A 16,331-nucleotide genomic window follows, 5' to 3' on the forward strand; every position below is an offset into this window, starting at 1 on the left:
ATAAATAAAGCAGAGCAAGCACGCATTGCATTCTCCCAGCCACAAAATACTCGCGCAAGCTGCAATGTTTTGTTTTAAGATTTTCTGACCCCAGCACGTGAACTCTGGTTTTGCGCGATTGTTAAATGGACAGTATCAGTTGGTTCCCTCTCTGCACCAAGCTCCAATCTTGCGTGTCTCCTGCACACACCACTGACTAACCAGGGAATGCCTCTGAATGTCCTACACAAAATGCAGGGCTGAAAACGGGGGCTCCAGCTTACCTCTCCCAGTAGGAGCACCTTTTCTCCTTGCAGCCACTTCGCCAACAGTGTTTTTACCCAACCGCTTGTGAAGTATTTGTGGGATTCAAGCGATTTATAAGCCTTCATATCGTCCATTGTTGCAAAGCTTGAAGAGAAAACCAAGTAGTTGACAACGTCTCTGTGCGAGAACTCGGGGAAAGCGCTGATGTCCAACATCGTATCCACACCCCATCACAACGCGTACAGGTCCACATCGTCACACAGTTTTACTTTTTAACGCAACAGCGTTAAGGAGCTCGTGTCGCAGAAAAGCCGGTGTCGTCGGCGGCGGCGTCGGCCGTGAGCGATAAAACCGGGAGGCACTTCATAAATAAAAAAACAACTTGCAAGATAGGCTGGGTGGGAATCGAACCAGGGTCTCCGGAGTGTGAAACGGAGACGATACTACTCAGCCACGAGTTCGATGCTCCAAAGTGGTACAAAAGCGGCTCTAGTGAATGCGGTGTTGCCTTAGAAACTTGCCGTAGAAAGTTATACTGCGGTGTATATCCGTAATTATGAGCATGTAACTTACAGAAGTCGCAGTTACACGAGTAGCGAAGTACGTTTCCGCTACGTTTCTTCTGCTGCGCTCTGCGCACACGCAGAGCCATCTTGCGGCAAACACAGAAGACCCCTCCTCGCAGTGTGCGGCGCTGCCCTGACGCGTGGCGCGCCACTCGCCCGCTTCTCCCCTTCGGGCCGTGCAGGGACCGGTACGAGGATGCCCCACTACCCTGGCGTTTAATAAGTTTTCTCGCTCTCTCCCCTTCCAACTTCCAGCGTACATCACTCGAACCCTCGTGTTTAGGCGACGCGGCTCCTCTTTCCGCTCACAGCGCGATTCCTATGTGCAGCGTCCGATGCGGGACGCCTCTGACGTGATCGCTGTGTCGTAGCGCGTCTGGTGAAAAAGCGTCCCCTGCGATGTGTGCCGAGCTGCTTCGGAGGAGTCATGCTCCCAAGCGAGATAGAAGACGATCCCATCGAGGCGTCAGGCCCATCGTTTGGCTCGCGTAGATCGTTTCTCCCTCAGAGACACCGAGTTCTTTGGTTCGTTCCACTTGCTCAGGCGCACGTTTCATTGCCGCGCCGAACGCTGCGTTGCTCGGCGCTCACCGCGTGATTAGTGGGTGCAAAGTCTGATGCGGGGCGCCTCATAAGTTATCGCTGCGCCGTAGCGCATTGTCTTACACCCCTTGGCGGGTCGACGGGAACGCTGTCGCGTTCCACTCTTGAAGGCGAAGCTTAAGCGTCCTCCAATTTTTTCTTGATATCATGCATGCACTGACCCAATCAGTCCTACGTAATATGCCTCGTTAAACACAGGTCTACTGTAAATGGGCAGCATTTATTGCAAGGAGCAGTGACATCTGCTTAGAAAATGCAGTGAGACAGCAACACTACAGCGCACAACATCAGCCAACGCAAGTGTGGCGCGCGCGGTCGTCCAACATGGCACGGACGCAGCAGCGCGGGCGGATGTGACGTCACGTTCAAAAGTAAGGACAGTAGTTTTATCAGCCGTACCAACTTTTTTAAACATTCACTTACTATCTAAATTAACAAGCATGGTGTTATGTGCACACAAGCAAACGTGAACACATCTCACTCAATGACTGTGGAAACTTTTTATGAGAATGTGCGATATCACACATCAGAATGTGCAATAGCAGGTGCGAGCAAATTGACTTTTGTGCGGCCTTTCCCTTCAACGGGAATGAAGCGACGAGAACACAGCACGGTATGCGTAGATGTTTAGACTGTCTCCATCGCAGATCGCTTTCAAGATAGAGGCCACACGGCCATACCTATGCAGCAGCAACCGGAGTAGAACGTCTGTCTTGTTTGCACCCAGTCCCGCATGCAAGTCTTGAGAACATGCATGCTTGATGCAGCCTGATTTCCACCCGTCTCCGTACACATGATCACTTTCCTTTTAATTGCAGCATCGTGATGAATACTCGGTATGTCTTCGTAGTCGGCACTTCCATGCTGATAGAGCAAATGCAGAAAATGGGAAGAGGGACGGTGGAACAACCTAAGCATACATACTACAGCACATGGAGGAAGCTACGGCAGCTAGGCTTGAAGCGCATACAAGGCAGCTATTTTGAAATGCTGATGGCGATATGGTAACACAGATTTAGGGTCGTACTCGATCCTAACGCGCACACGATTTTTGGACCCGTTTTATCGGGAAAAAAATGTGCGTTAGATTCGAGTAAATACGGTATCCTTTAAAACATGTGCAGGCGACAGAAGAATTCAATTGTGGAGCAGCAGATGTAACTACCTAAACGTTTTGTACTTTATGACTAGCAAATATCTAAAAACAACCAGTGCATCCAAGAACATTCTTTAATTCTTTTATTTTTGAAGTGCCCATCAACAGCTACTATAAGCCTTGGTAAAGGTGCACTAGTGAATTGAGAAAGAAGGAAAGCAAGAAACAAAGCACTCAATGTGATAGAAATAAAAAAAGATTGATCGAGAACAAGAACAGAAATTATTCAAAGAGCACACTTTGAGGTTTAAAATGTCAAGATAATCAATCAAGCAAGGCTGCATAACACCATTAGAGGTAGAGCTCAATTTAACCCTTTGTTGGACAGCGAGACACACTTGTCCCACTTTTCATTTCATGTTCACAGCACTGTAGCTCGATAACAAAACTTGCGCTGTCATATATGGGCCACTAGCTCAATCTATCGAATATAATAGAACATTCTGTGTGCATTTTCGTGGGAAATGCTGCTAGATGGAAGCATGCTACAAGTAGTAGTTTTTGTTTTTTCCCATGCATGTTTCATCAGAGTTTCAAATTCTTTTATACTTGTGAGCTACATTCAAGCAAGAAGAAATGTCTGGCAAGTAAATTTTGTCTAACAGCAATATTTCGTTATGTTTAAGATTGTATAGATAAACAGAATGTCTTTTATGAAAAGCAATGCGATTCACCTGTTGCACGTTAGGCTTAGTGTAGCGATCGCGTGGTGGCCATTCTATCTGTACTGATTTTTTCTTTTTTTCTAAAAGCAAGAAGAAACATGTATCTCACGGTTGAAGAAACAATTAAGGAGTTATTCTGGAGAATGGCAGAAAACGCTAACACAGTGACGATGAGGATTTTGAGCACACTTAAGATGAGGTTTTGAAACCACTACCCAATGAGTACAGCGAGAATGAAAGTGATCTCAAGGAACAAGCTCCTGCTGGCTGCTCAAGCATGCAGAAAAAAGGACAGTGTCCACAATATGCATGTAAAATCAAAAAAAAGGAAAAGCAGTTTCGAAACCAGATGCTGAAGGCGATTACGAAGAGCTTCACTGAGATATGTCGATAGTTAGCAGGCTTATGCCCATGAATCACACCTCCCAGAGGCTTAGCCAGATGAGCACTGTCCTTGGAGCATTCTCTTCCATTTCGATAATGAGGTGTTGGACCATATTGTCGAGCAGACAAACCTCTACGTTAAGCAGACACAGCAAAAGGGATGGGTGCCATTGACACGCAACGACCTAGAAGCTTGTATGAGAATGCTGATCCTTGTGAGCATCTAACCACAGGCATAACTTCAAGTGTACCCGTGCTCCGACAGCTTACTTTATGTCAAAGAAATTGTCCAAGTTATATGACATACAAGCAATTTCAAATAATATGCCATTGTTTTCATCTGAACACCACCACAATGCCAAGCTATGGTGACAAAGAGTTTGATCGTACACATAAAATACATCCATTGATCAACATGATTCAGGCCGAATACAGCTCATCAACACCTTCTGCAGTTGATGAGAGCATGATTTTGTTCAATGTACGCTAAAGCATGAAGCAATATGAAGCCTAAGATAAAGAGAGTCCTCTTGACCACACATTAGGGGAGCATATTGTTCTAAAGAAGGATCAAGAATATTGTTCTAACACTAGCAGATGGTGTCGTGCCTGCCGAGTCTCAGTTGTTTTTCAATAACTTTTTTACCTCCAAAAGCTGTTGCCAGAATTGCGGGACATGGGCATTTTTGCCTACGGAACTTTCCGTACGAAGATGAGCTTTCGCCTGAGGTGAAAGTTGACAACAAGATGGACAAGGAATAATACTTGTGGCAAAGAAACCAGGACATCATTGCTACCAGTGGAAGGACACAGAGAATGACCGAACCACCACGAACTAGAATGTTGCGTCAATGTTCATGATGGAAGAAGTGCTTCCAATAGCTGTGTACTGGAATCGATTAGTAAGAAAGCAACGGATCCATGACAGTGCGAGAGGGTCGAGACCGAGGCATGAAAGTTTAGCCAAAAGCTGCTGATGGGGAACACAGTCAAATACTTTGGCGAAGTCTAGATATATGACGTCAGGTTGAAGTGATGAGAGTCTAAGTTCAGGTGAAGTTCAGTAATAAATTCAAAGAGCTGTGCATTGCATGACAAACCAAGCCAGAAACCGTGCTGATTGTGAAAAAAGAAGGAATGATCACCGAGACGACATGCTATTTGCGAATATATTATATGTTCTGGGAGTTTACAGGGAATACTCGTTAGGCAAATGATGATGGGCGATAGTTGGAAGGATCAGAGTGGCTGCCTGACTTATATACAGGTACCACTACCGGTATATAAGGTAGTGGTACCGGTATATATATAAGGTGAAGTTCAGTAATAAATTCAAAAAGCTGTGTATCGCATGACAAACCAGGCCGGAAACCGTGCTGATTGTGAAAAAAGAAGGAATGATCACCGAGATGACATGCTATTTGCGAATATATTATATGTTCTAGGAGTTTACAGGGAATACTCATTAGGGAAATGGGGCGATAGTTGGAAGGGTCAGAGTGGCTGCCTGACTTATATACCGGTACCACTACCTGTATATAAGGTAGTGGTACCGGTTCACTTCCAGTCATATGGAAGTGAACTATCGGTAATGAACTGGGTAGAAATTATTTGTAATATTAGACTGGAAATTGCTTTCGTACCTTTTAGTATCTTAGAAGTGATGTTATCTGGCCCGGGGCACTAGAAATCTTTAGGTTTTCAATAAGTTTCATAATGCCTTGATAATTAAACGTAATAGGAAACATGAGGGGAAACTGTGGCTGGGCAAATCAATGTCCTTCAGTGCAGGCTCACGAGTGAAAACAGAAGAAAAATATGCGTTAATTACGTCTGACCAGTGATCAAGCGGCACGTTTGAACAGTCAGGATAAGTCAAGGAAATGTTATTGGAGCTATTGTTTGGTTTCAGAATATTCCAAAATTTCTTGGGGTTGACACGTATGATGTTAGGCAAATCGTGGTGGAAGAACTTTTTGGATTGTCTCAAAGTGCTAGTGTATTTCCGCAGGCATTTGAAGTACTTTTCCCACTTTGAACAAGATTTAGAGCGTTTTGCATCACGAAACAGACGTTTTTCTTTCCCGACAGCCTCCGAAGTGTGTTAGAAAACCAGGGTTTCCCTAAATCACCGCGAGTGCGAACAAGAGCCACATGTCTCTCAACAAGCCATAATAATTTATTCTTAAATAGCAACCGGTTTTCATCTACTGTACGAGAAGGAGCAGTCTCACGAAAAAAATTTGAAAAAGTGTTCAGTTCAGTGTTAATTTTGCTAAAATCTGCTTTGTTGTAGTCCCTAATGTGTTTGGTCGAGGGCTGTCTGAAAGGAACTACGATGCAGAGATTAAATAGCAATAATTTGTGGTCACTTCGACCAGCAATAGATGACAGCGATTTTATTATTTTGGGGTTATAAACAAGGACAAGGTCTAGAATGTTCTCCCCCTGGGTTGCCATATTAACCATCTGAGTAAAGTTGAATGTAAGGATTGTGTCAAGAAAATCTTTGGATTGCCGGTTATGTGCCTCTAGATCTGCCCAGTTAATGTCCGGAAAATTAAAATCGTCACAGAGCATAAAATTCGCAGACCAGCAGCGTGAGTAAAGATTTGCTAGCACAGAATTTAGTTCATGGTTGAAAGAAACATCACAGTCAGGAGCGCGATAACAAGCAATAATCACAGTCATACTTGACCGAAGTGATTATTTACACACAAAATTTCCTGTTGACAGTTCAATTTGGTGACATATGAAGGAACACTTTCTTTCACGAAAATCAAAATGCCACCTCCCCTGCACCCCAACCTGTCAAGGCTGTGAACAGCGTATGTTTGGCTATCATTTAGTAGCTCGTGGTCAGCAATATTTGGATGAAGCCAAAATTCCGCAAGTATAGCGAGGTCAGTATTGTTCTTTCAAAATATATTCTAGGGCGTCTTTCTTAGGCAGATAACTACGCATGTGTGCGAGCAAGACCAACATATTTTGATAAACAGGGACAGTAATCGAGGTGAGGCAGGTATGGGGGGGAGAAGAGGGACGCGCATGCCTGGAGAGACGCAGTGACCGCTTTGCCCTCAATTCAACTATACAATCAGATTCAGCATTGTACGTGAATTGCTTGCCATCAAGCAGCAGCCTGTCAAAGCAAAGTTTAAATGATCTGCCATTCTGTTGTCCATGAAGATAAAAGTTTCCTTCGCACCTGTCAAACTCTGGCTGAGCAGTCCTCGCGAATAGAAAAATTCGTGCCCTTGAGCTTAGAAGCCACTGCAAGAATTCTTGATTTATTTTTAAATCTTGCATATTTTACAATAGGCCTAGTTTTGTCCTGCTGGTAGTGACCAAGTCGGTGTGCCCGCTCCAAGTCTGTACTAATGGATAAACCGAGTTTCTCGGAACAGAATGATACTATTTTTGTCTGGGACTCAAGCCAAGTCTCACCCTTTGTGTCTTGAATTCCACAAAAAAGTAAGTTTGAACGACGCACGTGATTTTCTGCATCATCGCATTTTTCGGCAAGAACTTTGACTTCAGTGGAAGGTTTTGTAAGGCTACCATTCACGTTCGCCTTTAAACCTATTTCGTTTGACTAAGTCGACTGGACAATCTTCTCCAGGGCATCAACGCGAGCCAAAAGGCTGGTCACGAGAGTCTCGTTGCCATTCTGTGATGCTCAGATTAAAGAAAGTTCGGACAGAACAGAGCTTTGTGATGTTTCTATGCGAGATATGGCCTTTGCAATAGTTTCTATGGACGGCAGTGAAATGTCATCTGGTCCTGGGTTTAATTCTACATCTCCCGACAGCAACAGGAGCAGAATAATTGTTTTAGCATTGATGTATAGAGATAACATTTCACACAACAGCCCGCAACAAGTTCCAATAACACAAGGAGGGCATGACACCGCAAGAAAACAGCGATTTCCAGAGCGAACACAAGCCACGTTCGGAAGGTAACTGACCTGCGTCAAGAAGGAGATTTTTGTGACCACTGTCATTGCAGTGGCATGCCCCAACTGGCTCCAGTCTGGTGGTGCAATATGTAGTCGATGCGGCTGTCCCTTGCGCATAGTTGCACAATGTTTCCAGACGAAAAACTGGACTGTGGCAAGGAATGGCTTGTCTGAGGTGACTTGCGAAGAATCGTTCAGGGCCATGGGTAGCATCTGGGTGGGTGCACTTTGGTGATAAGCCACAAACGTGTTGCTGCTGTGGAAGCTCAGCCGAAGCGACAATACGAACCACAGGACGAGAACCTGCGTCAAGAAGGGGATTTTTGTGACCACTGTCATTGCGGTGGCGTGCCCCAACTGGCCCCATTCCAGTGGTGCAATATGTAGTCGATGCGGCTGTCCCTTGCGCATAGTTGCACGATGTTGCCAGACGAAAAACTGGACTGTGGCAAGGAACGGCTTGTCTGAGGTGACTTGCGAAGAATCGTTCAGGGCCATGGGTAGCATCTGGGTGGGTGCACTTTGGTGATAAGCCACAAACGTGTTGCTGCTGTGGAAGCTCAGCCGAAGCGACAATACGAACCACAGGACGAGAACCTGCGTCAAGAAGGGGATTTTTGTGACCACTGTCATTGCGGTGGCGTGCCCCAACTGGCCCCATTCCAGTGGTGCAATATGTAGTCGATGCGGCTGTCCCTTGCGCATAGTTGCACGATGTTGCCAGACGAAAAACTGGACTGTGGCAAGGAATGGCTTGTCTGAGGTGACTTGCGAAGAATCGTTCAGGGCCATGGGTAGCATCTGGATGGGTGCACTTTGGTGATAAGCCACAAACGTGTTGCTGCTGTGGAAGCTCAGCCGAAGCGACAATACGAACCACAGGACGAGAACCTGCGTCAAGAAGGGGATTTTTGTGACCACTGTCATTGCGGTGGCGTGCCCCAACTGGCCCCATTCCAGTGGTGCAATATGTAGTCGATGCGGCTGTCCCTTGCGCATAGTTGCACGATGTTGCCAGACGAAAAACTGGACTGTGGCAAGGAATGGCTTGTCTGAGGTGACTTGCGAAGAATCGTTCAGGGCCATGGGTAGCATCTGGATGGGTGCACTTTGGTGATAAGCCACAAACGTGTTGCTGCTGTGGAAGCTCAGCCGAAGCGACAATACGAACCACAGGACGAGAACCTGCGTCAAGAAGGGGATTTTTGTGACCACTGTCATTGCGGTGGCGTGCCCCAACTGGCCCCATTCCAGTGGTGCAATATGTAGTCGATGCGGCTGTCCCTTGCGCATAGTTGCACGATGTTGCCAGACGAAAAACTGGACTGTGGCAAGGAACGGCTTGTCTGAGGTGACTTGCGAAGAATCGTTCAGGGCCATGGGTAGCATCTGGATGGGTGCACTTTGGTGATAAGCCACAAACGTGTTGCTGCTGTGGAAGCTCAGCCGAAGCGACAATACGAACCACAGGACGAAAACCTGCGTCAAGAAGGGGATTTTTGTGACCACTGTCATTGCGGTGGCGTGCCCCAACTGGCCCCATTCCAGTGGTGCAATATGTAGTCGATGCGGCTGTCCCTTGCGCATAGTTGCACGATGTTGCCAGACGAAAAACTGGACTGTGGCAAGGAACGGCTTGTCTGAGGTGACTTGCGAAGAATCGTTCAGGGCCATGGGTAGCATCTGGGTGGGTGCACTTTGGTGATAAGCCACAAACGTGTTGCTGCTGTGGAAGCTCAGCCGAAGCGACAATACGAACCACAGGACGAGAACCTGCGTCAAGAAGGGGATTTTTGTGACCACTGTCATTGCGGTGGCGTGCCCCAACTGGCCCCATTCCAGTGGTGCAATATGTAGTCGATGCGGCTGTCCCTTGCGCATAGTTGCACGATGTTGCCAGACGAAAAACTGGACTGTGGCAAGGAACGGCTTGTCTGAGGTGACTTGCGAAGAATCGTTCAGGGCCATGGGTAGCATCTGGGTGGGTGCACTTTGGTGATAAGCCACAAACGTGTTGCTGCTGTGGAAGCTCAGCCGAAGCGACAATACGAACCACAGGACGAGAACCTGCGTCAAGAAGGGGATTTTTGTGACCACTGTCATTGCAGTGGCGTGCCCCAACTGGCCCCATTCCAGTGGTGCAATATGTAGTCGATGCGGCTGTCCCTTGCGCATAGTTGCACAATGTTGCCAGACGAAAAACCGGACTGTGGCAAGGAATGGCCTGTGTGAGGTGACTTGCGAAGAATCATTCAGGGCCATGGGTAGCATCTGGATGGGTGCACTTTGGTGATAAGCCACAAACGTGTTGCTGCTGTGGAAGCTCAGCCGAAGCGACAATACGAACCACAGGACGAGAACCTGCGTCAAGAAGGGGATTTTTGTGACCACTGTCATTGCGGTGGCGTGCCCCAACTGGCCCCATTCCAGTGGTGCAATATGTAGTCGATGCGGCTGTCCCTTGCGCATAGTTGCACGATGTTGCCGGACGAAAAACTGGACTGTGGCAAGGAACGGCTTGTCTGAGGTGACTTGCGAAGAATCGTTCAGGGCCATGGGTAGCATCTGGATGGGTGCACTTTGGTGATAAGCCAGAAACGTGTTGCTGCTGTGGAAGCTCAGCCGAAGTGACAATACGAACCACAGGACGATAACCTGCGTCAAGAAGGGGATTTTTGTGACCACTGTTGTTGCGGTGGCGTGCCCCAGGTAAACCTTGCAGAAGTCGACGCCCCGGACAACGCCGTCCATGCACCGTTAAAAAGTTCGGCCTGCATTCCTTAAGCCGAAAGGCATCCATAGAAATTTGAACATTCCAAATGGAGTTGTTATTGCAGTCTTGGGAACACCCTCTGGTGCTACAGTTATCTGATGATATGCTCTCACCAGATCTATTTTTGAGATGTTAGCACCATGCAGATCAGAAGGTTGCGTGTTCGAATCACATCCGGGTCACCAATGTTGGAACGCGCTGCTAGGCTGAGCTAAGTGAGTATAAGCAACTACGCGTCCCAAACAACAGCTGAACTTTTATTCCCTCTGAAGCTCACGAAGAAAAGTCACGTGGTTCCTTGCGCATGTGCTCTTGGCATTGCGCATGGAGGCGCCATTTCGCGGCGCTACAAGTACTAACATGTGTGGCAGAAATTTCTGAGGTTTAAAGAAGCTTGAGAAGAAGTTGAGGATGGCGCAACAAGTAATGGAATGGAAAGTGCTAGGCATAACTTTAAGAGACAGGAAGGCACTGGTGTGGATTTGAGAGCAAATAAGGTAGCCAATATTAGACATTAGACATATTGACATTAGAAGGAACGAATGTAGTCAGGCAGTACATGTAATGCATAGGCCAGATAAATCGTGGTCTATTAGAGTTACAGAATGGGTGCCAAGGGAAGAGAAGTGCAGTTGAGCAAGGCACAAAATTTGGTGGTGCGAAACAAGGAAATTTTCCGGCATAACGTGGAATTGGCTAGAGCAGGACAGGGGTAATTGGAGACTGATGAGAGAGGCTGCTAAGCACAATGAATAAGAGCCTCATTATAACATTTTCTGCACTCACCTGTGCCCCTGATGTGGGGAATGCCAGCTGCAGGGGCAGTGTGCGCACTGTGAGGACATCGAAGCCCAGCTGCAGGTAGAAGTCGTGATAGTGCTGAAGGTGCTTGTCCTTTGCATTCATCCAAGCCAGCAACACGGTCAAAGGGTTCTCGCGCAGCGCACTGCTGCTGCTGCTGCTGCTCACCCCCCGGTGACCCATCACCTCGTCTGGCCGTGCCGATGAGGAGGAGGTGAGCACAGGGCACACTACGCCTTGGCTGCCTCCACCCCCTCCAACCAGGGGTGCTCCAGCCGTGGGAGGTGGTTTGTCCGACAGCCGCAGCTGCATGTTCTGATTAAGGGTCTCGGTGCGCACCGCCGTGCTCATGCTCTGCAATGACAGGCATGGCACCAGCACCTGCACAATACACACACGAGGCAGTATTTCACAAAAATTGCTCAAGAAAAGTTGCTTTGCTTTTCAGTATATACGACTTATTTATTTATTGATACTGTAGGCTTCAGGAGGCCTACACAGGATAGGGCACACAAGAATAAATACATCAAAATATGGTCGCGTATACCCTGCTGGAGTATACAAGCTGAATGAAGATACAGGCGGTTGCACTTTACAAAACGCAAGCGGCGACGCGCGATGCCAAGATGAACCTCGTTCTCCTCTTCTTCAGTCCCTTGCTGCGCCACACCATGTGGCATTACTCCTCTTCAAAAAGAAGAAAGAAGAAGGAAAGCATACATAGGCTTGACCTGAGAGTGCCGAGATGGTCTGGGACGAACACATAGGCTGTAGTCACAATCACTGTGGTGTGCGATATAGTCACAAGGCACTGATGGACGAGCAACCACAAAAACTAACCGAAGTGACTGAAAACATCGAATATTAGGGGCTATAGTATGGTTTCAACCGCACAACGTGCACCATCTCAGATTGCGGTTGCCGGTGTCGGGGAGGCTGGCTTCCATCAGGAAGGACTTCATAATTCACGTCACTAATTCGCTGCAACACTCTGTAAGCTCCGACGTAGCGACTCAAAAACTTCTCGGATAGTCCTTTTCGGCGCACGGGAGTCCAGACCAAAACTTGATCACCAGGTTGGAACTCGACATGTCGATGGCGGAGATTGTAACGGTGCACATTGATGCTCTGTTCTTGTTTTATGTGCACTCGGGCAAGCTGACGGGCTTCTTCTACGCGTTGCACGAAAAGTTCGGCATCTTGGGCGAGGTCGAGATGATCGATGTTGTCGCACGGCAGCATTGCTTCTAACATAGTCTGCACTTCACGGACGTAAACGAGGTAAAATGGCGTTAAGCGTGTTGTTTCTTGCGTAGCAGTATTATAGGCAAACGTTACGTAAGAGAGTATCTCGTCCGTCTTGTGCTGTACGTGCACGTACATAGACAGCATGTCAGTCATCGTTTTGTTCAGTCGTTCGGTCAAGCCATTTGTCTGCAAATGATAGGCAGTTGTCCTTCGATGGGTCGTGCAGCTGAGTTTAAAAACGTCTTCAATGAGCTGTGCTGTAAAGGCTTTGCCTCGGTCTGTGATGACGTGCGATGGGGCGCCATGGTGTGGGACGATGCTCTGTATGAAAAACTGGGCAACCTCGGAAGCTGTGCCTCGAGGCAGCGCCTTTGTCTCAGCATACCACATTAAATAGTCTGTGGCCACGATTATCCACCTGTTGCCAGAAGATGACAGTGGAAACGGGCCCAGAAGATCCATGCCGACCTGGTCGAAAGGTTTGCCAGGTGGGTCAATCGGATTCAGCAATCCCGCAGGCTTCACAGCTGGCGACTTCCGGCACTGGCATTCACGGCAGGCTTGGACGTACCACTTAACACACTCTGCAAGTTTCGGCCAGTAGTAGGATTTGCGCACTCTATTAAGTGTTCGCGTAAAACCCAAATGGCCAGATGGAGGCTCGTCATGACAGGCGAACAAAACTTCGGCACGGAGGTCTGCTGGAATGACCAAAAGGTAGGTCTTGTTGGTGGCAGCGGAGTTCTTCTTTTACAAGACGCCATGTCAAAAACAAAAAGACAATCCTTGAGCGATATGCCGGGGTATTGATGGGTTTCGTCCTTTCAGATGTTCGAATATTGGCCGTAGTGTGTCGTCTGCACGCTGCCGTGTGGACAAATCAGTAACGCTTACGGCCCCAAGGAAAGCACTGTCGTCCTCAATGTCGTGGTCGGTAGTGTCGATAGGGGCGTGCGAGAGTGCGTCAGCATCTTCGTGTATGCGGCCCGACTTGTGCGCGATGGTCACGTCGTACTCCTGCAAACTTAGACTCCACCGTGCCAGTCATCCAGAAGGGTCCCAGAGATTTGCAAGCCAGTATAATGAGTGATGATCAGTTACAACTTTGAATGGGTGGCCGTAAAGGTAAGGCAGAAATTTGGCCAACGCCCATACGAGGGCAAGACACTCTTTCTCCGTGGTGGTGTAGTTGGTCTCTGCACGCGATAGTGTGCGACTTACGTAGGCGATCCCTCTTTCAATACCTTCCTGCCGTTGTACAAGCACCGGACCAACACCAACGTTACTGTCGTCTGTATGAACTTCCGTGTCCGCCTCCTTGTCAAAGTGGGCCAAAACTGGTGCTGACACCAGACGCTGTCGAAGCTCGGTGACAACAGTCTCTTGCTCCGAGGGCCAGACGAACGATACATCGTCCCTCATGAGGCGAGTCAGCGGCTCCGCCATCTTCGAGAAATTTTCCATGAAACGCCGGTAGTATGTGCAAAGGCCCAGGAAGCGTCGGACACCTTTCTTGTCGTTCGGTGTTGGAAACGAGGCTACAGCGGCAGTTCTCGCGGAATCGGGGCAAACGCCTTCCGTGCTGACCACGTGTCTGAGAAACATCAGCTCCTTGTAGCCGAAATGACACTTCTGAGGCTTAAGGTTGAGGTTAGCCGATCGGATGGCTTCGAGAACTTGCCGCAGTCGTTTAAGGTGGTCGTCAAGTGTCGCAAAAAAAACAACCACGTCGTCGAGGTAGACGAGGCAGCTTTGCCACTTCAGACCAGCGAAAACGGTGTCCATGATTCGCTGGAAAGTTGCTGGTGCTGAACAGAGACCGAAAAGAAGTACTCTGAATTCGTAAAGGCCATCTGGAGTGACAAAAGCAGTTTTTTCGCGGTCTCGTTCATCGACCTCAATTTGCCAGTAACCACTCTTTAGATCGAGAGACGAAAAATACTTAGCTCGCCGCAACCTGTCTAAAGAGTCATCGATACAGGGTAGTGGGTACACGTCCTTCTTGGACGTGTACGAAGCGCAAGCAGCGACGCGCGATGCCAAGACGAACCTCGTTCTCCTCTTCTTCAGTCCCTTGCTGTGCCACACCATGTGGCAATATAATATTGAAGCAAAAGAAAAAATAGAAAACTTAGTACATTGGACAACGGCTATGGAAACGGTGAAACGCAATCAATCATGCATCAACTTGAACATACTGAAGCACAGCACAAATGATTAAAAAGGAAACTTCAAATTAAGGTACAGGAGCAGAGGCACAACGCTGGGAACAACTCTGATATCGTAAATGTCCTGAGTACAGACAAAGAAAGAAAAAAAGAAGAAAGACACCAGAGGTATTGTTACATGATAGCAATATCATTTGCTCATCCTGAAAAAAAAAAAATGTACATGTGCAACAAGGAATGGACGGTGCGAGGTAGCGTCGTTGCCCACATCGTGCTTGCTTGCAATCCCAAGTTTACTCCAACAAGAACTGAAAATAGGCTTCTAAACATAACACAAACGTACTGGCCAACCCAATGCTCACTGCATCACTTGGCAAGGTTTTCCACGCTTTAATGATAGAGAGAAAAAAAGTTGCAGTTTCGCCCAAAAGGCGAAGCATCGATTGTGATAGCAAATTAGTGAACAGCTATGCAAAGTAAGGGTAGTAGATTTATTGGCCGTATAAACTTGTAAACATAAGCACACTAACCAAACTAACGAACATGGTACCATGCACACACAAGCAAACATGAACACATCTCACTCGCTGACCGCAGGATCTCGCTGTCTAAACTCTGGACTGAAGAAGCGCGGCTACAGCAGCGAGCAAATCGACCTTCGTGGTGTATCTCGCATCAATGCGAACTAAGCCACGTAAACTCTGCCTGCAGATGGCTTTCAAGATACAGCGGCCCAGGCGGGCACGTGCAGAATGCGGCAAAAACAGAACGCGCGACCTGCGGAACCCAGCATACCGATCCACTTGTTAGTTGCAAGGAAGGGGTAGTTTATCAAATTCCGCTCTCATGCAAAAAGGTTTACATTGGACAAACGGGGCGGTGTTTAAATGAAAGGCTAAAAGAACACGAACGCTCACAGGAAAAAGGAACTGGTTCCAATATGGCCACCCATTGCAAAGAGTGTGGGTGCAAGCCTCGCCTAAGAGATACCATTGTTCTGGACAGAAGTCGAGACAGCGTTGCCCGTGAGCTGAAGGAAGCCTTCCACATTAAAAGGAAGGGCCTTGAATGCATGAGCGAACCATCAAAAATTCTGTATAAAAGTGAAATGTCCTTTTTAGAAGCCCTTAGTTAGAACTGAGCATATTCCTGCGTCGCCTGCACTTGGTGAAAATTCTTAATCATTTAGTTTATAATGGGGTGTTTGTGTATCGCGTAACCATTATCATTTATAGTCATTTGGCCCTGTACACCATATGTCATTGTCACGAACGTCACCTGCACAATCGTTCTATCGCCTTTTGCCTGGTTACCATGTGATTTTTGACAATGCGCGAGTTGCGCCGCCAAATTTGCGTATATATATTGTGTTTCCGTCAATAAAGCATTCTTGTGTTGTCTGTTTGGTGCTTTAGTACTTCAGTAACATGCACCAACTAGCCCAACAAAAAGTTCTGCTGGAATATCTTGTACAGTGGGCCCTTCAATATGTGTTTCCTCCCCTACGTCAAATATGGCAGCCCTTGTCACCAACATCACATGGTCTTCATGCCACACCAGACACATCTCGTTTTGCCTCAAGAAGGGACTGATCCCTGGTGAAATTTCCGCCCTCTTTGGTGCGATTCAGCCTTCCTACGGGCACGCAAAGCGGGTGTGTAGGATTGTATGTTCGGAATTGTGGAGGCAAGTGGGGCTCTTCTTTTACTATTTGCGCGCGACATTTCACATCAATTATCCTGAGTGGGTTGCCGAGAAGAAAT

At 47.5% G+C, this 16,331-nt stretch overlaps 1 protein-coding gene across 3 annotated transcripts in view; it reads right to left on the reverse strand.

The window, feature by feature from the left end:
- The window catches only part of l(2)k09913 (transmembrane protein 53-like lethal (2) k09913), a 117,116-nt gene that overhangs the window by 58,534 nt on the left and 42,251 nt on the right, over positions 1 to 16,331 (reverse strand). For all 3 annotated transcript variants that reach the window (XM_050185311.3, XM_055074792.2, XM_055074793.2), the window contains exon 2: positions 11,138 to 11,533. In XM_050185311.3, the coding sequence (XP_050041268.2) occupies positions 11,138 to 11,533 (396 nt within the window). The remainder of the gene's footprint in view (positions 1 to 11,137; positions 11,534 to 16,331) is intronic.

Source organism: Dermacentor andersoni, chromosome 4 (genome assembly GCF_023375885.2).
Source record: "Dermacentor andersoni chromosome 4, qqDerAnde1_hic_scaffold, whole genome shotgun sequence".
Taxonomy (NCBI): Eukaryota; Metazoa; Arthropoda; class Arachnida; order Ixodida; family Ixodidae; genus Dermacentor; species Dermacentor andersoni.